The sequence below is a fragment of the Suricata suricatta genome, chromosome 6, assembly GCF_006229205.1.
Source record: "Suricata suricatta isolate VVHF042 chromosome 6, meerkat_22Aug2017_6uvM2_HiC, whole genome shotgun sequence".
Taxonomy (NCBI): domain Eukaryota; kingdom Metazoa; phylum Chordata; class Mammalia; order Carnivora; family Herpestidae; genus Suricata; species Suricata suricatta.
The window spans coordinates 87837701-87859512 of record NC_043705.1 but is presented as its reverse complement, the minus strand read 5'-3'; the positions used below and the strand labels follow the sequence as shown (position 1 = coordinate 87859512).

The window sequence follows — 21812 nt, the reverse complement described above, 5'->3', positions numbered from 1 at the left end:
AAATGAGGTCACTGCTGGTAGGATCAACATTGCACCCTGACCTGTGGTTATCAGTGACATAAGACGCTATTCTGGCTCAGCCCAGTAGGGAAGGAGGCCTGTTTGTTTGGGTGGTTGGACTCTAACCTGGGCTTTAGACAGGCTATTAATTATCCTTGGGAAAGTGGCCCCCTCGGGTGCTCTGTGGCTTCAAGTTTCCAGCCCTTCCTCAGAGAATGTGGCTGTAGAACCTTCTAGCCTTTGACTTCCTAGGCTTGGCTGCTTTGACTTATCAACCTGATGAGGATTTATAAGAAGAAAAGGCAGTAGCTGGAACTCTCCATGGATAATTTACAGTACAATACAACGAATTCTACTTCCCAGTTACGGTTTACAGTGGGCAGCCACATTCCAGCCAGCCACCTAGGTTCGCACTCCACAGTGATCATCTCATTTCATCAACACAGAACCCCATGAGGTAGGTTATGCTGTTAGCCTTAGCCCCACTTTAAAGCTGGGAAAACTGAGGCACCGGGAGGCTAAAGCCTCAATGAGGTTAGGAAGTGGTGAGCCACTCTAGTCAAAGCCTCTGCACTCCTGCCCTGTCGCACCACTCTTTTCCGCCCAGAGCATTCTGGGCCCCCAGATGCATCATGGGAGCTGCTGCATTTTGGTCAGACCGTTGACCAAAAGACTCGGATACACCCTTTCACGGGGAGGTGGCCGAGTAGGCAGTTGGAACTCCAGGAAGCCATTGCCCACCTGGCGGGAACTTGGGAGGTTACCTTGAACTGGGTCCTCACATGCTCCATAGCAGGCCCCCAGTGGGAGGCCAATAGCTTAACCAGGAGGAGGACCTGGATGTCTCCCTCAGAGCCCAGGACACTGGCACTGAGGCCTAGATTGTGAGCTTGGGCCTGGTAGAGAGACTCAGAGTTGTCTCATGAAGGAGCACTGGCAGGCCTGAAGGCTTCTGAGCGTGGACCGCCTTCCCGCTGCGGCAAGGTTACCTCTTGTGAAGGTGAATTTGGGGCAGGCGGCCCTGGAGGCCGTGGCCCTGGGGAGGAGACTGGGCGCTGGCTGTGGAGAAGAGGGTGTGGGCAGGACTTGGTGGCCGAGAAGGGATGATTTTTGGCCCTCCACCTGCTAGGGAATAGATGCACTTACTTCTACCTGGAAGGTCAGGATTGGAAACAGGGTCCTGGAGAAATTGCTTACGTAACTTACATCTCTTCCCTCTACCGCAAGCCCTTGCTGTGGGCCTCACTGCTGTGTAAGTTTCCATTAAATCAAATTATTAAGCACGGAGGTCAGCGACTTTGGGCAGGAATCTGAACTATTCAAGTGCTCTTCTAAAAGCAAATAAAATTGTTTTCCATAGATGTCATCAGACTCACGCCTCAGCTTAGAATTTCAGGGCCCTTTGTTACATTCCACCTACGCTCCCCCCACCCTTACCTCCCAGTCCCTCTCTTCCTCTCCCTACATGGCCATTGCTTACTGACCCCCACGCAATCCAGCCAATTCCCTGACACTGTCTGGTGTCCCCCAATTGGAATGCGCCCCCCTCTCCTCTATCCGCACACACTGGTACCTCCCCTGTTCGTTCTGCAGAGGTGGTGATCTCGCGGTCTGGGCTCCTGGCTCAGGGAGCCCTCGTCCTGGTCGGTCGGGAAGTCAGATGTGGCAACCCACCAGGGTGTGGCAGATGAGGTGACCAAGGGAGGCTTGTGGGGTGCAAAGGGGATGGACGCTTTACACCTGCATGCCCTGTGGGCACTTGGGCCAGCGGTGCAGTTGGGATGGACACCTGAAGACTATCAGAAAGATGATGCCTGCATCACAGGTCTACTCGGGGGACTCCTGCCCCTCAGTTTTTCATTGATTCCTTGCCCCATCCCTTTTAATTCAGTGGGAAGAGCATGGCTCTGGGTTTCCATGGCTCCACGTTCAGATCCTGCCTCTGCCTCTTCCTGGCCATGTGATTTTGGCCAGTCTTTTATCCATCTCCCGCTGAGCCCGGTTCCATCCTTGTGAGAAAAGAACAGTGACCCCACTAAACATTGTCTTGCTGTGGGTATTACATGAGATACTACATGTGAAAGCCCCCAGCGTTGGGCCTGCCACCAGCTGGCTGCTCAGAACCAGGACCTCTTCTTCCGTTAGTTTTAAGCCGGGCCACCTCCTATGCCGGCCTCAATATGCCAGGGGCTGTGCTAGCTCTTGTTACATGCGTTAACACATTTAATCCTTATGACAAGAAAAGCAGCTTTTGAGGAGAACACACTGTGTTTTTCCTGAGTTGCTGCCTAGGCATTTTACAGTGTGATAACCCCCGTCTCACACCCTGCGTCTGGACGTGTAGATAAGGACTTGAGTTTAGGATGCCCGCCACGAGTTCCCGCTTTTATTTTGCCCAGGGCATCTTTTAAAACACCTACTTAAGAGTCAAGCTGGAGGAGAGTCAGTGACCTCTGCCCCTCATAAGTAATAAGTGCTTGCTACGCTGTTCTGTCTCTCCTGCTGGCTCCTGCCCTCCCCTGGCTCCCTGCACGCACACCCCCGCTCCTGGGATCTGCAAGTCATAAATCTCGGGACTCTTTCTTCCTTTGCGTGGGTGTATTGAAACTGTGCCTTCCATCAAAGCCACCTTGTCGGTTTCACTTCCCCACAGTGGGAGCTCGGATGCTGAGCTACCTGGCATGCCTGTGCGGGGGGCAAGTGCCCCCTTGTTCAGCGGGTCACACTCAGCATAGTCTCGATTTAATGCATCAGCTGTGGGCCCCTCAGCACAGTCCTCACCACAGCGCTGTGAGGTGGATGCCTGTTCTTCCCAACTCGGTGAACACTGGTATTTGTAAGACCAGAAAAAGTAGTGGACGCTGCTTCTGCCATGTCCATGGCTGCCCGTGTTTTACATCTGGGGAAACCAAGGCTGGTAAAGGCAAAGCCCCCTCCCTGCATTATAAGGTCAGTCAGCACATAGGTGGTGGAGCCAGGATTCGAACGCTGAGAGTCTGGACTTTCATCCCAAAGCCTTATGCTCTTTACCAGGAGGGGCCTGAGCTAGGCCCTCAGATTGGTGTGCAACACCCCCCCGCCCCGGGGCGCCTGCAGCATTATCACTCACAACCCTGGGAAGTAGCCCCAATCCTGACCCCTCTTTTGTTCTGTCTCCCTTCTTTCTTCCTCTCCCCTCTCCCCTCCTTGGTTTTCTTTCCTTCTTTTCAAGATGTGTGTACAACGTACAAATAGCAAAGCACATACATCTTTAAGGGGAGACTTGAGGAATGCTTGCCTCTGCATTACACCCACGTCACCATCACCTCATCAAGACAGCACATCCTACCACCCGGAAGGTTCCTTCGTGCCCCCTCCCACACGGTATCTCCTACGACCACCACTATTGTGACTGTTATTGTAGATCAATGTTGGCTATCTTCAGACTTCATAGAAAACGTGCCCAGTTTTACAGTTCAGGAAGCTGGGGCTCAGAGGGGTGAAGCAGCCTGTCCCAGGTCCACCCCTTCCAGCTTCTTAGTGGCAGGAGGTGTGTCTGCCACTGCCCCATGAGCCTTCTCATTGCCCTTGCTAGTGACAGGAGTCCCCGGACAGCAGTAAATCCACAGAAGGCGTTTCCTGTCCCTTCAGGGGGGCTGATTTCTGGCCGTCGTCCACTTTTGACGTCCGCTCAGCCCCAGCCAGGTTGCCTTGGCAGGCACCTGTGGGCAGTAGGCTCAGGGCGGCCTTACAGTGCTGGCTGGGGGTAGGCGGACACCAGCAGCCCTGGAACATTCTGGACTCAAACTAGTTCTCTCGGCCTCATTGGGCGGGCGGTGCAGGTGATCGAACTTCGTTTCTCTTGCAGCCTGGGGCCCTCCAGGAATGCATCTGGGAGTGGCCACCTCTGGCCTCACCTAACCAGACTGGCCCACGCTCTGCAGGCCCGTGGGCTTTCTGTCCCTCACCAGCACCTCAGCCCCTTTGTTCCAGGTGGCACTTCGGAGCCCAGGCTCCCTGGGCTGAGAGAGGCCCCCTGGGGACTTGAGGGTGAGCTCACCTTGGTGCCACACCTGGGATTCACCTCTGTGCGCTGAGGTCACCTCCAGAGGATTGCCAGGGGATGACATCATCCCACAATCCCTCAGTGGTGTGCTGAGGCTCCGCCTCCCAGGTGGGAAAGGTGAGCGGCTTCAAGGAAGAGTGTGGCTAGTTTGGGAAAGGAAGCCGGGGGCTCTCCCTCTTCCACAGTGACCATTCTGTTTATCACCAAGCAGTGTCATTTTGCACCAGCCCTCTGGAGTCGTGAACCAAGGCCGGGGTAGAAGTTGGGCGCCGAAGACCGAGGAGGAGCATGTTTGGCTGTGGAGATGTACACCCTCCAGCATCACCTTCTAGGGTCCTGCTTGCTTCTCTCTCACTGGCTAATTTTCTCTTTTTGTTCTCTGATGGGGACCAGCGCAGTGAGCCTGCCAAGTACAGGCTCCTATCTCTCTTCCCCACACCCCGTGTATGGCCTCAGAGAGCTGCCCTCCTCCCCCGTTTCCTCCCTTGATCCTTGATGTCCAGGCCGAGGTAGATAGCGTGAGCCCTAGAAAGCCTGGGGCTCAGGCCCAATGCAGACGTGGGCGGGATTTTAGCTCTGCCATTTCCTGCTGTGTGACGTTGGAGACGGCACTCACCCTTTCTGAACCTCAGTTTCCTGGTTCTGAAATGGGGATGAGGACATTTCACAGGAGCAGATGGGAATAACATGAATACACATAGGCCCAGCTGGGCCCTGACTTCATGGGCTGGAGGCCAACAATCTGAAGGCCAAACCACATCTGTCACTCTCTCACCTTTGGGAACATCCTTGTGACCCTCGCAAGGAAACAAGCCCCAGGTGACATTTTGAGCCTATTGTTTCTTTATATATATATTTTTTAAGTTTATTTATTTATTTTGAGAGAGAGCATGCATGTGTGAATGCATAAATGCGTGCATGTGCACCAATGGGGGAGGAGCAGAGAGAGAGAGAGAGAGAGAGAGAGGAGGGAAAGAATCCCAAGCAGGCTCCATACTTAGCACTGAGCCTCATGTGGTGCTCGATCTCACCACTGGAGCACACTATTTTTTTTTAAACATTTTTTTAAAGTTTATTTATTTATTTTGAGAGAGAGAAAGGGTGGGAGAGAGGGGCAGAGGGAGGGAGAGAGAATCCCAAGCAGGCTCTGCATCCCATGTGGGTCTTGAACCCATGAACCGTGAGATCATTACCTGAGCTGAAACCAAGAGTCGGAGGCCTAACCGATTGAGCCACCCAGGCACCCCTGGACCCCTCGGCATAATCACATGTGTAAAGTTCCTCTGGTCATGTAAGGTCACACATTCACAGGTTTCAGGTCTAGGAAGACTCACATTTTTCACTCCGGTATTAGACTACCCCATGCATAGTGGGTGGTGACATCCCATTTAAAGACAGGTTCTGCCTGGAAAATGGCAGGGCTAGGATTGGAATTTGAATCTGTCTAACTCCAAAAGCCATACCCCTATCACCATCCCAGCCCCCTCCCTCTGAGTGGTAAGGCCAGGGTTTGGAGAGGCCCTCAAGATGGCAGCCCGGCTCTCCCATGCCTGAGCAGATTGGCTTCCCCTAGATGGTTATTTGAGCGGTTATTTGATGGTTATTTGGGGGTCACCAAGGGCAGTGGCCCCTGGCTGTCCCCCGTGTCCGCTATGGGTGCCCCATCTCAATGAAAGCTTCTATTCTTGTCTCCCTTAGCGTGAATGAGCTCTACGTTGATGACCCGGACAAGGACAGCGGGGGCAAAATTGACGTCAGCCTGAACATCAGTTTACCCAATTTGCACTGTGAATGTGAGTATTCCCAGGTATTCCCAACAGCCCCCTGCTCTGGCAGGACCCCTCCTATAGGCAGAGCTAGGTGTGCAGAGATGACAAGATAACCCGGACAAGTCAGCAAACAGGGCATGCTGCAAATATCGGATTCCATGAGGTTCCCTTTATTCATTTTGCAGGGAGAATGTAATCAACGTGCCTGTGTTTGGAGGTTTTTTTAGGATACAGTGTAGTCAAAATTGCTAACAGGGGTTACCGCTGGAGAGTATCCGTGTTGGTGTGTCAGAAGCTGTCTCTGGGGTCAGGTTCCCAAGAAGCGGCAGCCTGAGTTTCCGCAAGGGATTTACTGAGAAAAGACTCTGGGAACTCGCCTCTCCCTCCACCCCCTCCCGCCACCTCCCCAGTGCAAGGGGGTGGGGGTTCGAGAGGACAGCAGAGGTCTGTGTTCAGGGAAAGTATAGTCACAGCCTGATGTCATGGGGGGCTGTGGCATGTGACTGACACCACAGTTTGTCCTGCCCCATAGCAAGGGGGCAGGGCTCCTATTACCCACATCCTTGGCTAGAGGCCGTAGGGTGGCGTGGGGGTGGGGACACAGGTCATATAACCGCTCCAGCATCTCAAGGTGAGGAGAAACCTTGGATTTCTTTTGCTCACTAAAACTGTGTGAACCAGGCTGACATGTGACTTCTTTTGAGCTTGTTTTCTCCTCTGTAAAAATGGGTTTATAGTGCAATCTGTTGCCTGAGGTTCCTGGGAGGGTCTGATGAGCTGGTTCCTAAACTTCTTACTGAGCAGACTGGGTGTTCCTTTCTGGACTGGGTTCCTAGTGTCCCTTTGCCCCAGGCTGGCACATAACCCATGCAGGCCCTTCTCCCACCCATGCCCTTCCTCCTGAAGGACAGAACACTGGGTGTGCCCGCAGGCAGAGATAGGGAGAGATTCAGTTCTGTTGTTGCTTTTGGTGATAATTACATCACAATTTTGAATCCATAGTGGGCCCCCAGCCAGGGAACCTGTTGAAATAGGTCGGTTTTATTTTTATTTTTTTTCTTTTTCCTTTAGAAAAATAATTCATCTGGCAGCTTCTCCGTCAGGAGTAAGTCGTGTCTCTGGAACAAGGGAATTCTTAGTCAGGCCAGAGGACTGGGAGCCGCAGGGCAGGGGAGGGAAGGGATGTGGCTGCAGGCTCTGTCCCAGCTTGGGCCGTGGCCCAGGAGGGGCCGGCAACTTCATGCTCGGGGCTGCACTAGCCCCCAGGGCCCTGCTGCTCTGGGGCCATAACCTGACCGTGGGCAGCTCCTCCCTGAGCTCCGCACCCTGGCTGTTCTTGAAGAGAACAGATTTTTAGTATAGAAAGAAGAAATGCACGCTCATCATCGTACCTTTGGAAAATCCAGAGCAGCAGAGGGAAGAAATTGCCCATAACTCCACCCCCAGCAGTGTCAGTCGACATCTGACGCCATTCCATCCCGCTGGCCTTCCTTTCTGCGCATTTCTAAACGCGGCCGAGATCACGCTCCGTGTGCAGTTTCGTATCCTGCTTTAAAAAGTAATGTTTTATTGCTAACTAATACAGGAATGTATTTTTCCGCTTCAGAAAAAGTCACGTTCAAAATACAGACACCTATAAAGAAAAATATTGAAGCATGTGCTCCTGACGCGCCGTCCACCCCAGAGGAAGGCACAGTTGGGACGGACCCCTTCCCCACCCCTGTGTGGGGGCAGGGATTGTTTTTTCTTTTTTCTTTTCACATAATTGGGACCCAACTACATGGAACCTTTCTGGGGGTTCTTGTTTTTTAGGCTAATGTCTTGGAGCTATTCTTATATGACTCAGAATATTAGTAAGATGACTGCCCCAGCTGTCATTTATTCTGCTCCTCCTCCGAGCCAGGCTCTGTCCTGAGTCCTTTGGCTGTGTTAGTGCATTAGAGGAGGCGTACTCTAGCAGAGGGGCCAAAGGGTGTGGCCTCTGGATCAGAACTCTGTGGGTTCTAATCCACACTCCAATGTGTCTTAGCTGTGCGATCCCAGGCAAGTTACTGAACCTCTCTGTGCCTTAGTGTCCCCCAGTATAGAATGGGTCTGATAATATTATCTTCCACACAGGGGTGCTCAGATGGTGCATTCCTATGTAAAAAGCACTTGGAAGAGTGTCTAGCACATAGGTCGTACCATTGTAATTTTTTAAATCCTCACATGCCTAGGATAGAGGAGGAAACCAAGGCACAGGGAGGCTAGGGAATTTGTTCGAGGTCCTACGGCTGGTAAGGGGCAGAGCCAGGAACCACAGAGAGTGGCTGCCCCAGAGCCCAAGCTCTTAGTCACTGTCCTGCTCGGAGCTGCCTCTCTTCACACATGGATTCAGCTCAGTTCCTGTACCTACTGCACCACATTCCAGAGGAGACTGTTCCGTTGACTGGTCCCTTGTTGACAGGCAGCCAAGTTGCCTCCACTTGTTACAATTTCAAATAAACTTGCCTAGACCAGCCTTGCACACACATCTGGACATGTGTGCATCCAGACAACAGGCTCCCAGGGGCGGGGCTGCTGAGTCAAACAGGGACCTGTTTACATTGCTCTTAAATCACACATCACGGCATCAGCGTTTCCCACATACGCCAGACCTGTGAGCTACATCACACTTCCTTCTATGGACAGCCCTCATCACTTCCCCACCCTCACTGCGGAATACAGTTGTTCCCATTTTTCCCTTTTAGGGCTGGCTCACATAAAAGTGCTTCGAGCACTTCTTTCTCTGTGTTGTAACCTCCTTCCCAGTGCTTCTTTCAGGGAATGCTGTGTTTTCATAGTTTACAAAGCCATGCCACCTAAACCATCTCAAAGAATGCCAGTGGCACAGGCCTGCCCATTTTACAGATTGGGAAGCTGAGTCATAGATGGATAGTCACACGGGAGCCAAAGACCAGGACTCCAAGCCCCAAGTTTCCCATTCAATGTACTGAGGCACCCGGGGAACGTATCCAAGCTCCAGGAGGGCAGAAATAGGTATTGGGTAAAAGAAGGTGTGAATGAATGAATGAGGAATGAATGAATGCCTGCCTGAAACTGTCCAGCCAACAAACCAAGAGACTGAGACCTATTAGGGACCGACATTCATTAAGTACTTGCTGTTTACTATATATCAGCCCCTGTTCTGAGCATTTTCTATACATATTACTTGACCCTCATACTTCTCCAAGGAAGGTCTAATTTATTATCACCCCACATTTTCTAGAGAAAGAAACAGGCATTGAAAACCTCTATGCCTCGGCCAGGGCTGTACAGCTGGTAAAATGCAGGGCCAGGACTCAGACTAGCCTTTTCACCATGACCCTCTGCCATCTCCCTGCAGTCTTGAGTTCAGCAGAGTTGTCACCTGTGGGCCACAGTGCTCCATCCCTGGCCCCATTAGCTGCCACCTCCCTCAGCTCCCCCCCACCACTTCCTTTGCAGCCTTAGGCAGAGGCAGGGACCTGTGGGCTTACTCCCTTTGGGTCTGGCCATGCTGGCCGCCTTCCTTGCTGTGGCTCTGGGCCCTAGACTGTGAGCGCCTGGAAGGCCCAAGGCCCACCTGTCCAAGGGGTGGGTTGGGGAGGGGGTCCAGGGAGGAAGGGCTGGACCCCATCCTCATTTCTCTGGGTGTTTGTGACCCTCTCCTCTCCTTGGCTCCTGCAGTGGTTGGACTTGACATACAGGATGAGATGGGCAGGCATGAAGTGGGCCACATTGACAACTCGATGAAGATCCCACTGAACAGCGGGGCTGGCTGCCGTTTTGAGGGGCAGTTCAGCATCAACAAGGTACGGACACCCTGCACTGACCCCTTCTCCCCACTCTCTGTCCCCTCGGGCCCCTTCCTCCCAGAAACCGGGCATTTGGATTGGTGCGCTCGCTCAGCTGCCCCCCCAGCCAGGACCTGCAAGCATCGGGGTGGCCAGCAGTGTTTCCGGCGGAGATTCTGGGGTGGGGGGAGGTTCCAGCCACTCCCAGCCCCCACTGGTTCAGAAAGGGGCCGCTCACTCTTACTCTCAGCAGAAAAGGGAGGAGCCATTAAGAAGACCAGGGGATTTGCGGTCCTGAGCTCTGAGTGTGCGACCCGGCTCTACCGCCTCTTGGCCAAGCAGCGTCCTCTGAGTCACTTCACCCATCAGAGCCTGTTTTTACATCTTTAGGGTGAGGATGTGATGATGGTCATAATAGAAGGATGCCACCCAGTTCACAAAGTTCGTATGAGGATTAAATGAGCTCTTACACATTCATTTGAAAAACGTTTTTTGGACATTGTCTGTGTTCCGGGGTGGGCCGTCAGCTCTGGGGCCACTCAGAGTAGGTGGAGTGGACGGGGCAGGTGGATAGGTGGGCGGAGCACCCGTGCTAGTAGCGGATGTAGACAGTGTACATACTGAAAAGCATTTTTGGTGGGCGGTGGTGTGATGAGGAATGATGCAGGGGAGGAGTGAGAATGGGGTGATTTGAAAGTAGCCGGCAGGCCCCAAAGGACCTGTCAGGTGTTCCTGCTGTTTTGTTGCCAGAACCAGGAACTTCAGATCCTGTGTCGAGGATGGGGGTGCAGTGCATTTGGGGGTGCTAGGGAGCCCTGGTTTGAGCCGGCAACCTTGACTCCACACATGCTGCACCCATTGCAGCTCTTCTGTGTGTTATCACAGAGGAGCCCCGCAAGAACTCTGCGAGGTGGCACCATTTTACAGACGAGGAAACGGACACCCAAAAAGGCTGAGTGTCTTACCCAAGATCACACAGCTATCTCCCATGTTCTGTAACTCCCATTCCCGGTCCCAGCCAGACTGAGCCAGGGGCCATTCTGCTTGCCCTCTTGTAGCCTTTGCTCAGGACACCCTTCCTCTGGTCCCTGACATCTGAATCAGACATTGCACGCTCACCGGCCACACCCAACTGAAAGACAAGTTACGGTTGTCCTGTATGGCATTCAAACGCGTCAGAGCCAGTGTCTAAAGACTGGGAGTCCAGATTTCCAGTTTTCAAAGTCAGAGGCTCCAGCCACACTGGGGCCACATCCCATTGTCAACAGCCAATGGAGCTGCCCCTTTAGACAGGGCATGTGCCTCCCTTCCCATAGTTCCTGCTGGGTGGCTGGCTGCAAGGCTGGGCTGGGACACTGGTGTCACTGGACCTGTCTCTCCCCACGTAGTCTCATGGCCTCTCCTTTACACTGTTTGAGATTCCCCCCCCCTCTCTCTCTCTCTCTCTCTCTCTCTCTCTCTCTCTCTCTCTCCCCTCCTTCCTCCCTCCCTCCCTCTCTCCCCCTCTTTGCCCCTCCTCTGCTCACACATGCGTATGCACACTTTCTCAAAAAATTTTAAAAATTAAAAATAAAGAATCATACTATACCAATATGGTAGCTATTAGCCACATGACACTATTATGACACTATTTAAATTTAAATTCATGAAAATTAAATAAAATGAAATATTCGGTCCTTCAGTCTCACTAGTCACGTGTGAAGTACTTAATAGCCATGTGAGACCAGTGACTGCCATATTAGAGCTACATAACATTTTCATCCCCAGAAAAAGTTCTGTTGGACTGTAAAACTTCGGAAAGCTCATGGTGGTAGCTGTGGGGGGAGCACCCTGGAGGGGCCAAGAGTAGAGTCACAGTCACTGGTTGCGCAGTGGAGTTGGAGACGAGTGGCCAGATTAGGGATGCGGAATCAGTGAAACTTACTGATTAGTTGGATTGGGTGGTGAGTGCAAGAGCGGACACAGAGAAACCTCTTTGGGTTTTGTCTAGATGAGCGGGAGGTCCCCTTTTCTAGATGTGGGAGCTCTGGGAAGCATGGGCTCTATGGGCAGTAAGTCTGGGAAACTGTAGTTCAATTCTGGACATGTTTCATTTGGGCTTCTGCCCAGAGATACTACATGAGAGGTGGGTTTCTGGGGGTTCAGGAGCGTGTTCTGAGCCGGACTGTAAATGTGGTGGCCATCAGTGACTAGATGATGTTGGCAGACGCAGGTCTCGATCCACACTACTGAGAGCAGGCCCCCAGGCCAGCCCCATCAGCACCAGCTCAGAACTTACTAGGAACACAGATTCTCGGGCCCCGCCTCAGACCCACTTAATCTAGGTTATGAGGAGCCTTCCAGGGCATTCCGATGCCACTCATGTTTGCGACTTATTGGCCTAAAGGAAACTGCCCTGAGAGAAGGTGTAGAAATTTTTCCAAACCTGGAGTTTACTGACACCCCAGGGAGTATAGATTGAATTTAAGGGGTCTATGAACTTGGATGGGGGGGGAAAGGCACGTTGATTTTTATGAAGCTCGAACTCAAATTTAGCATTTTCTCTTCTGTTGCATGTGGGCCACGAACCACAGTAGCATTTAGCAGCACCTGTGACTTGTCGCCAGTAAAATTGCTGATATTTATATCACATTAAAATAGTTGCAGATACTGTTTACATTCATCACTGCTTTGAAATTACAGTAATTAGTTGACCTGTGACTGGGTCTTATTATTTGCTGTGGTAATAGGGAAGCCTATTTAAGTATGCTTTTTTCATATTTTAATTACTGTTTAAATATCATTTATTTTCTCCATAATCTTATATATTGGGTACATTCAACACATTTTAAGCATTTAAAACATACGTGTCACCAGACTGGCAAAGGGTCTGTGGCACTGCAATGCAAGAACCTCAAGTCTTGATGCAAATGTGGTCTGACTGACTTCTGGGACGTCCAGCATTGAGGAGTAGAAGATGAGGGGGTGACAAAGGGTAGGAGACGGAGCTGCCGGGCAGGTGGGAGGGCACCATGCCTAGGCGGGCCCTAGAATCTAGAAGAGGATCAAAGAGGAAGGGCTGGTACTGCGTGGGTGGGGTGACCGACCTGGGAGCCGCAAGGAGCACCAGTGACGTGGGACAGAGCAGCGGGCTGGAGGGCCGGCCGTGGAGAGGAGGCAGGGCAGGGGTGTGGACATGCAGGGGGATGGGTGAGTTGGTGGTAGGCCCAGGCTCCTGCTCTGCCTGGAGAACTGCTGCTCATCCACAGACCTTGTTGAGGTGGGTCCCTTGGGGGAGTCCTCCTCCCCTTCCCTTCCACCCCTCCCTCCCCCTCCCTCCTACTCCCTCCTCCATCATGCCCCCTGTGCCACTGCCATCCATTTCACTTCTTGACTTCTCTGGACCGCTGCCCCCAGCCCTTGCTGATTCACTCATATGTCATGCTGTTGAGCGTGTACTTTATGCCTGGCTGCACACTTGGCACTGGGATGCCATGCTGCAAGGAACGGCCGTGGTCCCTGACCTTGATGGCACTGAGGTCTATTATGGGGTGATAGCCAACCCACAGGTAAACACTCAAACAAGCAAAGGTGTGGTTTTGATGAAGCAACCGTGAAGAGAATGAAGAGGGTGTTAAGGTGGAGAAGAAGGGAGTGAACCCACTCAGATGGGGGTGGAAGGGGGGCCTGTCTGGGGGGTGACGGTTGAAGATGAACAGACACACACACACATGCATACGCACATACACAGTCCGAGGTGTGCGAGCCTCCCCTCAGGGGTATTAGCATCACATGGCTTAAATATTAATGCCCCAGACAGGGAGCGAGAAGGGACCGTGTGGCACCCAGCCTGGGACGGACACAGGAGAAACAAGACCACCACCCAGAAGATGGCCCAGCACCACACCCTCCTTCCCTTAGCAAACGTGCCCAGGCTGCGGTCAGCTTCCCTCAGATGGACTGTGTTGAGGCCCCCAGAGTGGGGAGTGGAACTTGCTCTTTGGGGTCAGACAGATCCATGGTCCAGAATCCTGGCTACAGTGCTCGCTGATTGAACGGCTCTGGGCAATTTAGCCTCTCTAAGCCTCAGTTTCCTCATCTGTAAAATGACAACAATAATATTGCCCTCACAGGTTGTATGATGAGCAAATTAAAATACAAAGCACTTGGGCCGCCTGGGTGGCTCAGTCGGTTAAGCATCCTGCTTTGGCTCAGGTCATGATCTCACGGTTCTCAGGTTCAAACCCCATGTCAGGCTCTGAGCTGTCAGCACAGAGCCTGGAGTCTGCTTCCATTCTGTATCTTTGTCTCTCTCTGCCCCTTGCCCACTCACACTGTCTCTCTGTCTCTCTCAAAAATGAATAAGCCTTAAAAAATCTTTTTAAAAACACAAAACACTTAACACTGCGGGGATGGGGATGAGCCTCAGTGCCCCTTCCCGGGCCTGCTTCACCTGCCGTCGGTGGGAGCGCCTGTGATTTCGCCAGCTGGCACCACCATCACCTGAAGCAGGTGTCCTCCTACAGTCAGGAAGTCGGTCTCTGGCTGGCGAGGGCCGGGATGCTAGGAAAGTGTGAAGCTGGCCCTCGCCTTATGGCTTCCACCTACTGGGTTCTTACCTGGCCCTTTCCCCTATTAACCTGTTTACTCCTTGCAGCAGCTCTGAGGAAACTGAGGCATAAGAGATGAAGTAGGCTTGGAACTGGCATCCTGGCACCAGGCCCCTGCTCTCCCCCCGCGTCCCCCTGCTGCTGCTTCGCCAGCGTCTTGGTCACATGAGCTGTGACCACTTGTGTGCATTCATTCCAGGTCACAGCTCAGGCCACCCTCCGTCCTTGTACCCTCACAGGGAGTGGAGACCCCCACTCTGCCTGTGTTCAGGGCTCCTGCCTCCTAGGAACTGTCAGTCAGGGGCGCTCAGACAAGAAAGCAGCAGCGACAGTGTTCCCCGATGATGGGCGGGGATGATGGGCGGGGTTGGCAGCGGGCCTCCACCCCCTTATCTCCCAGCATCAGGCTCGCACTTGCCCCGAGACTTCCTTATCTGTCCATCAGGAGGGCGGCCAGCAGTCAGATGTCTAAGTTGGCGCATTCTGAGCTGCCCTGGCAGCCCCCAGTGGCCCAGACTCCTTGCTTAATCACCCAGCCCCCAGGAGAAGGACAGGATGGACCCAGGTTTGGGGCCTGGCTCCATCTATATGCTTCTAAAATCTATCAGAGACACTGACGTAGGTGCCTATGTCACAGGCTCTAAAAGCGTCGTCTTTTCTTTCTTCAGCCCAGCGTGTACTGGCATGAGTCAGCCACCTGTGATGGGCTCCTTGCGGAGGGGGAGCGGGTCACTGAGTCACAGCCTCGCAGGGAGGCAGCCTCCTTGACTCACTTCACTCTGAGAGCGTGAGACCCAGGCTCCAAACCCCATTTGGAACCCTGCCCACCAGAGGCCCTGTGTCACTCACTTCATGGAAAAACGCCAAAGGACACGTGCCGGATGCTATTGGTTTCTTCCAGAGATGATAGACAACGGGACCTTTAGTCCTTACTTGACCATGTGCCTTTGTTTAAAATTTTTTTTTAATTTTTTTTTTTGAGAGAGAGAGAGACACAGAGTACGAGTAGGGGAGGGGCAGAGAGAGAGGGAGACACGGCATCAGAAGAGAAGGAGACACAGCATCTGTCAGTAGAGTCCGACGTAGGGGTCAAACTCGTGAACTGTGAGATCATGACCTGAGCCCAGGTCGGACGCTTAACTGAGCCGCCCAGGTGCCCCAATCATGTGCCTTTTTTTAATAATATAAATGTATACGTTATTATTTATATAAGTAAAAACAAGGTTAAAAATATTTATAATATACAGCGGGCTTTTCCCCATGCCCTGCCTGTGTGCATGTGGTTGTATCTTCCAGGAGAGTTTTTCTGTCTTGGCTCTGAGGACGAACACGTTCATGCTAGGGACCCAGCCCAATAACCGCTACCATTGGCTTTGCACCCCCACCTTCTGTAATCCTCCCAGTAACCCTTTATGGGTCACATCTCCATCTTGCTGATGGGGAAACTGAGGCACACAGAGAGGTTACTGACCTTGCCCAAGGCACCCCAGCTGGGAAATGGGGCTGGACCGGAGTGTGGAGCTCAGCTCCTATTCTACCTTGGGTAATTGGGCCCCTGAGCTGTGCTGGGCCATACCCTGTCAGCCTGGTACCTTCCAGGTGAGTCCAAAGCCCAGGCCCTAGTGAGGACAGGCATACTGCTCTGTGTTTGAAGCAGGCCTGCTCACCAAACATGCAGACTTTGATGGGCTGCTGCCCAGCCGGAAGCTATAAGCCATATTCCTTCCTCTAATGCAGCTCACCAGACCTTCGTTGAACTGGAATCAAATAAAATACGTTTTTCATTAAAAAAAATTTTTTTTTAATGTTTATTTTACTTTTGAGAGAAAGAGAGTCAGAATATGAGGAGAGGAGGGGCAGAGAGGGAAGGAGACACAGAATCCGACATGGGGCTTGAACCTACAGACTGTGAGATCATGACCTGAGCTAAAGTTGGATGCTTAACTGACTGAGCCACCCAGGCACCCCTAAACTGCGTTTCTCAGCATGGCATTTGGGGTCTTTACTGAACAGCCCCATCTTTTTCTTATGTCTCTTTTATTTTCTGCCACTGCCAACCCCTGCGGGCCGTTCTAGTTCCTTACACACACCCACCAACCGGCAGTTTCTGACCTCCGTACTCATCCATGCTCTCATGCCTTTCCGCCTCTTCCCGAGTAATGCAGACTCAGTTTTGGAGCCTTAGCACAAGAGGGTCCTTTCCACTGAGAAGCCCTCTCGGAAGGAACCCTCTTAACTGAGTTGGGGGCCCTCCCCACAGCCCGCACGGTCTCTACATCTCTCTGGTCCAGTGTGGGTCACACAGTCTCATTTCCTCTTCCTAGCCTGTGTCACAACAGGCCAGAGACTCATCTAGGGTCAGGTTCTTGTTGGGCTGTCTTCCCCAAACCAGCATGTCCCAAAGGACGACTGCATGTGGCTGTCAACCCAGGGGTGCCAAGGTAAATGGTGAGAGGGGGTATCACGCCCTGCTTCAGGGTGCCAAGTCCGGAGGCCAGCAGCCATGAATTCAAACCACAGCTCTTGACATTTTTCTTAGCAAGTGTCTTCACTGTTTTGAGCCTTAGTTTTCTTTTCTGTACAATGGGAATTACCAGATGTTAGAATCACAAATGCTATTTTAAAAATTTAGTTATTTTTTTATTAAAAAAAATTTTTTTTAATCTCTATTTTGAGAGAGAGACTGCGGGAGAGAGTGAGCGCATGCACGAGCGCACATGGGAGAGGGGCAGAGAGAAGGAGAGGCAGGATCCCGAGCAGGCTCTGCACCATCAGCAGGGGCTGGGACTCACAAACTGTGAGATCATGACCTGAGATCAAAGTCAGACACTTAGCTGACTGTGTCATCCGGGTGCCCCACAAATGCTATTTTAAGAATTGATGTCATTCTTTTGTTTGTTGGTTCATCCAGTACATAATGTAGTGGGCGTCTACCAGGGTCTGGGGAATGCAGATCAAATCAGACAAGTCCCTACAGCATGGAGTATTTGTCCCCTGGTGAGGAATCAGAACATAACGAGATAGAAATATGGGGGTGGGTGCTAAGTGCTTTAGCAGACCAAAGCTTGTGGGGGATGGGGGTCAGGGGGCTCCCTGAGCAGAGGCCTGTGGGAAACCAGGGAGGGAAGAGCCGTGTCAAAGAGGGTTCCAGGAAGGGGTCACACTATGAAGGACCAAGGTAGGACCACACAAGGTAGGACCGTTCCCAGCCAGAGGGAGGACACAGAGGAGGTTGTGAGCAGAGGAGAGACACAGTCACATGTAGGGTTCAAAAGGACCCCTCTGGCATTGTTGGGGAAGAGCCTGGGGGTGCTAAGGGTGGACACTGGGAACCCAGTGGGGAAGCTGCCCCAGGGGAGCACTGGAGGCTCGAGAAGGTCAGGTGCAGCTAACGGCCTTTGCGGGTGAGCAGGAGGAGGTAAGCGTGGGAGGGAGATAGAGGACCAGAATGCCACCCGGGGTTTGGCCTGGGGAGCCTGGTGGAGGAGGGGCCTGTTAGTGCCACAGAGAAGCCCCAGCAGAATACACGGAGGCCCTTGTCATGGGATAGCCGTATGGCTCCTGGGCGCTCTCTGCCCGGGTCTCAGGGCCCAGGGAGGAAAGGAGGCCACCACAGTCCTGCCTTCAAGGATGCCCCAGTCTAGGGTGATGGGGCAAATTTGGGTGAGGAATGGTGTTGACTTGGTCTTTGAGGGGTTCAGCTGGTCCATGGGCCTAAAGGTCATCCCCCAGCCCTCATGGGGGCGGCTGCCATTTTGAGCTCTGGCCTGTGCCAGGGGCCCAGCCGGAGGCTTCGCATGTATCCCCTCATCCCATAATCCAAGGAACCCCCTTGGCTAGCTTCTTCTGTGCCCATTCTATGGATAAGGAACCTGAGGCTCAGGAAAGGGCAGTAGCTCCTTCAGAGTCCCATGACGTGGACCAGGTTGGGATCCAAATCCAGATCTGCCTGACCCCAGGGTGAAGACCTGCGCCCCACCCTCTGCAGCAGCCAGCGACACTCCTGAAACCTGTGTTTTTCCCCCAGGTCCCGGGCAACTTCCATGTGTCTACACACAGTGCCACGGCCCAGCCGCAGAACCCGGACATGACCCATGTCATTCACAAGCTCTCCTTTGGGGACACACTGCAGGTGAGCAGGGCATATGCAAAGTGACATGACCAAGGTGGGCGTGCAGTGTAGGGGCTGTGTCACCCGGAGCCTTCTGTCCTCTCTGGGCACAGAGAGGTGATGCTGGAAGGGTCACCCCCTCTGAACCCCTGCTCCATCAGACGGCTCTTCCTTATTAGTCCTTCTGGATGTGCGACTGCAGTTCTATTGACAGTGCACTGGACTTGGAACCTCAGATTGAGACCTGGAGTCTGAGGAATGGACTTGGTTTTCATGAGCAAGTACTAAGTGCTAGTGCTTTCTCCATGCCGATGCAGCCTTCCGAGGCACAAGGGGGCACCACGTGTTATGGTCATGGAGCTGGGCCCAGAGAAGCCACCGGTCCGGGGACTGCCAGCAGATCTGATGCCAGAGTCCAGCCTGCTACTCTCTATGGGCCTCTCTGCCTTCCAGCCCAGTGCCCACGCCCACTTAGCAGGGGTAACACAGTGGGTGAAGCCTTGTGGCAGTCCTTGTTGTGCTGAAGAGGGCTGCCTTCAGTGGGCTGGGCCCAGCAGCTCCCTCCCCACGGCAGAGGGAACCGACCCCCCACCCACCCTCACCCCCTCCCGCTCTCCACCAGCTGCAGGCAGCAGAGCTTGGATGCTCTCCTCTTCTCTACGGCTCACCGTGGTCCTGAAGGTGGATTCTGGAACTGAGGCTCAGAGCCAGGAAGTGATTGCTCCAGCCACATTGCTGGGGTCAGGACCCCTGGTCCTGCCCCCAGGCTTGGCTTGATGAGTGAGAATCCCGTATCCTGGTCGAGGGTGCTGGGCTGGGGGGTCCCTCCAGGGACGGTGGTGTGCACAGGGGCTCACACAGGCCCACAAGCCCAGTGCACATTGTGCCACTTATATGCACACTCATCACACACACGAAAGGTGTGCCCTGACACACCTGTGCTGGTATGTATACCCTAAGATCCCTCCCTAAACACACATACCAAACGGACACACAGACCCTTGCACAAACACAGCACACATGCACCACCCAGGGACGCGCAGACTCACCCAGATGAAGAGTCTGCTGGTACTGCGTCCCCATGCACCCTCCCAAGGGCACACTGCCCCTCAAGCACATGCACATGCTCACACCTCCTCTCTCTATGTCACGTGGCTTGTGCTTCTTTCCCCCTGGGCACTGTGTGCCCATCCCAAGCGGCCCAGTCCTCACCTTCCCAGTCCCTTTGGAAGACACAGAGATTTTTCCTCTTGGAGACGAGGACAGAGAAGTCCTGGTCTCCCTGAGTGCCATGAGTCAGACTTCCTGACTACATGCTCAGCCTGCCCCGGAGCTGTGGACTCACTTCACACCGGGTGCACCGCCCATATCACCCCATCTGTGTATTCAGGGGCTTGTGTAGAGATTCCCCAGCACATCCTTCTGGATTCAGACCCTGGCTCACCACTGACTAGTTGTGTGACCTTGGATAAATTATTCATTCCTGCTGAGCCTCAGTCATCTCATCTGTAAAATGGGATCAGTAATAGAACCACCCCCCCCCGCCCCCACCATAGGATTGCGATGAAAATAAAACGAATTAAGGCACCTAAAGCCCTTAGAGCAGGGCCAGGCACAGAGTTAGTGGTCAGTGAAATGAGCTGTTCCCCCTGCTGCTGCGCTTTGTACCCTCACTCTGCACCTGGCCCTGCTGGATAAAGTATGCTGCCAGCCCCGGGGCGCCCCCGTGGCTCAGTCGGTTAAGCACCTGACTTCGGCTCAGGTCATGATCTTGTGGTTTGTGAGCTCAGACCCTGTGTCAGGTTCTGTGCTGACAGCTCAGAGCCTAGACCCTGCTTCAGATTCTGTGTCTCCCTCTCTCTCTCTGCCCCTGCCCTGCTCATGCTCTGTCTCTCTCTCTTTCTCTCTCTTTCTCTCAAAAATACAGAAACATTAAAAAGTTTAAAAAAAAATGCTGCCAGCCCCTTGAGAGGCTCACACGGCCATGAAGGAGACAGGACGTGGGGTGGTCACCACCCCCGTGGGACAGTAGCTGACAAGCCACAAGCACATGTTAGGCGGTGACCTCCATATACTAAGCGTTGGGCAGTGTCCTAGCTGCCTTGGACCCACTGGCTCAGCCATCCACACTGCAGCCCTGGGAAGGTGGTCACTGTGAAGCCCGTTGGGCACGTGGACACGGACACGTGGAGTCGTGAGCCCAGGGTCACTCAGCTCTGCGCAGGCAGAATTCAAACCCAGGCTTTGTGCCAAACCACACTCCTTCCCCGTGGGAGGTTTGGACGTGTGCAGCCTGCCCTTTCTTCCCTAGAGAGCAGTGTTACAAGTGACAGCTTGTTCAATCCTCACAAAAACTCCCCCCGAGGATGCTGGGTGGCATTTATTTTTCCTGGTGAGGAAACACGGTTGGAGGGATTCAGTAGCTTGCCCAAGGTCACAGAGCTGCTAAGAAACCGGGTATGTCTGGCCCCAGGTCTTCTGTCACTGTGCCTCATCTAGTCATGGATTCATCAGACCCACTTGAAATGTCTACTCTGTGCCCGGCCCTGGGGTTACATGATGGGTAACCCATTCAGGGCTCTTGCTCTCAGAAGAGATCCAATAAATAAACATGATGCATAGGGCAAGGAAGGCTAAGGACAAGAGAGGCATAGGATTCTGGGCAGTGACATGGGAGCAGGGGCAGGGGACCTTCCCAGCCTTGGAGGTCAGGGAGGTGACCTCTGCGGAAATGTGTAAGTCAAGCCCTAAGAGTGAGGATTTGGCCAAGCTCGCAGGGAAGTCTCTTGGGCCAGGGGCGCCTCCCACGTCTCCTGCTCTGTGACCCACCCAGCTGGTCATCTCTGTATAAAAGACCCTCAAGGTTATTTTAGAAGAAGTAAATCAGCAGGTGTCCACATCAACCAGTGGTGTGTAATGAGGCCCGGGAAGTGAGCCCTCCTCAGAGGTGGCAGAGAGCATGCAGATTGGGACAGACAGATGGACGTGTCCTGGAATGGGAGCGGAGGAAAGCTGAGTTTCACCAGATTCAGGGAGGTCGGTGTGTCAGAGCACCTGCCCGTTGTGGGGAGCATGGCCATGAGGCTGGAGGGGAGGGGATGGGAGGGCTGCAGCCAGGGCAGGGGGAGACAGGGGGCGGGCTGCGGCATGGTAGCAGGGAGAAGGGAAGGGGACAGCTGGGTGGAGAGGGAGCAGGCTTCTGTTGACCAGACAGCCTTCCACTGGGTCATGGTTATGGTGGAAATAGGATTTTCTTTAAGTGAAAAAACCCCCTGGGGCTCCCGCCACCCACCCATGTTCCAGCATCCCCGCCGCCACAGATTTTTCTTGAGCACCTGTCAGGCACCGATGGGGCCTGTGCACATTGCGCACATTGCGCCTGGACCCTGCCCCGGGGGAAGCTGCAGTCTGGAGGGGGCAACGGAAGGTGATCCAGTGAGCATACAGAGGCACGTGAGGTAAAACCAGGACATGGGCCCGTGGGAGGGACCCCCCTCGCTCTCG

The 21812-nt window shown here is 53.4% G+C and overlaps 1 protein-coding gene across 2 annotated transcripts in view; it reads left to right on the top strand.

Moving 5' to 3' along the window:
• Nucleotides 1-21812, top strand: part of ERGIC1 (endoplasmic reticulum-golgi intermediate compartment 1) — a 100066-nt gene that overhangs the window by 57016 nt on the left and 21238 nt on the right. The window contains exons 1-4 of one of the 2 annotated variants that reach the window (XM_029942847.1): nt 38-457; nt 5744-5838; nt 9502-9626; nt 18225-18329. In XM_029942847.1, coding sequence (XP_029798707.1) covers nt 453-457; nt 5744-5838; nt 9502-9626; nt 18225-18329 — 330 coding nt within the window. In that variant the 5' untranslated portion in view covers nt 38-452. Of the gene's footprint in view, nt 1-37; nt 458-5743; nt 5839-9501; nt 9627-18224; nt 18330-21812 lie in introns of those variants that run through there. The other variant, XM_029942846.1, reaches the window with a different exon arrangement.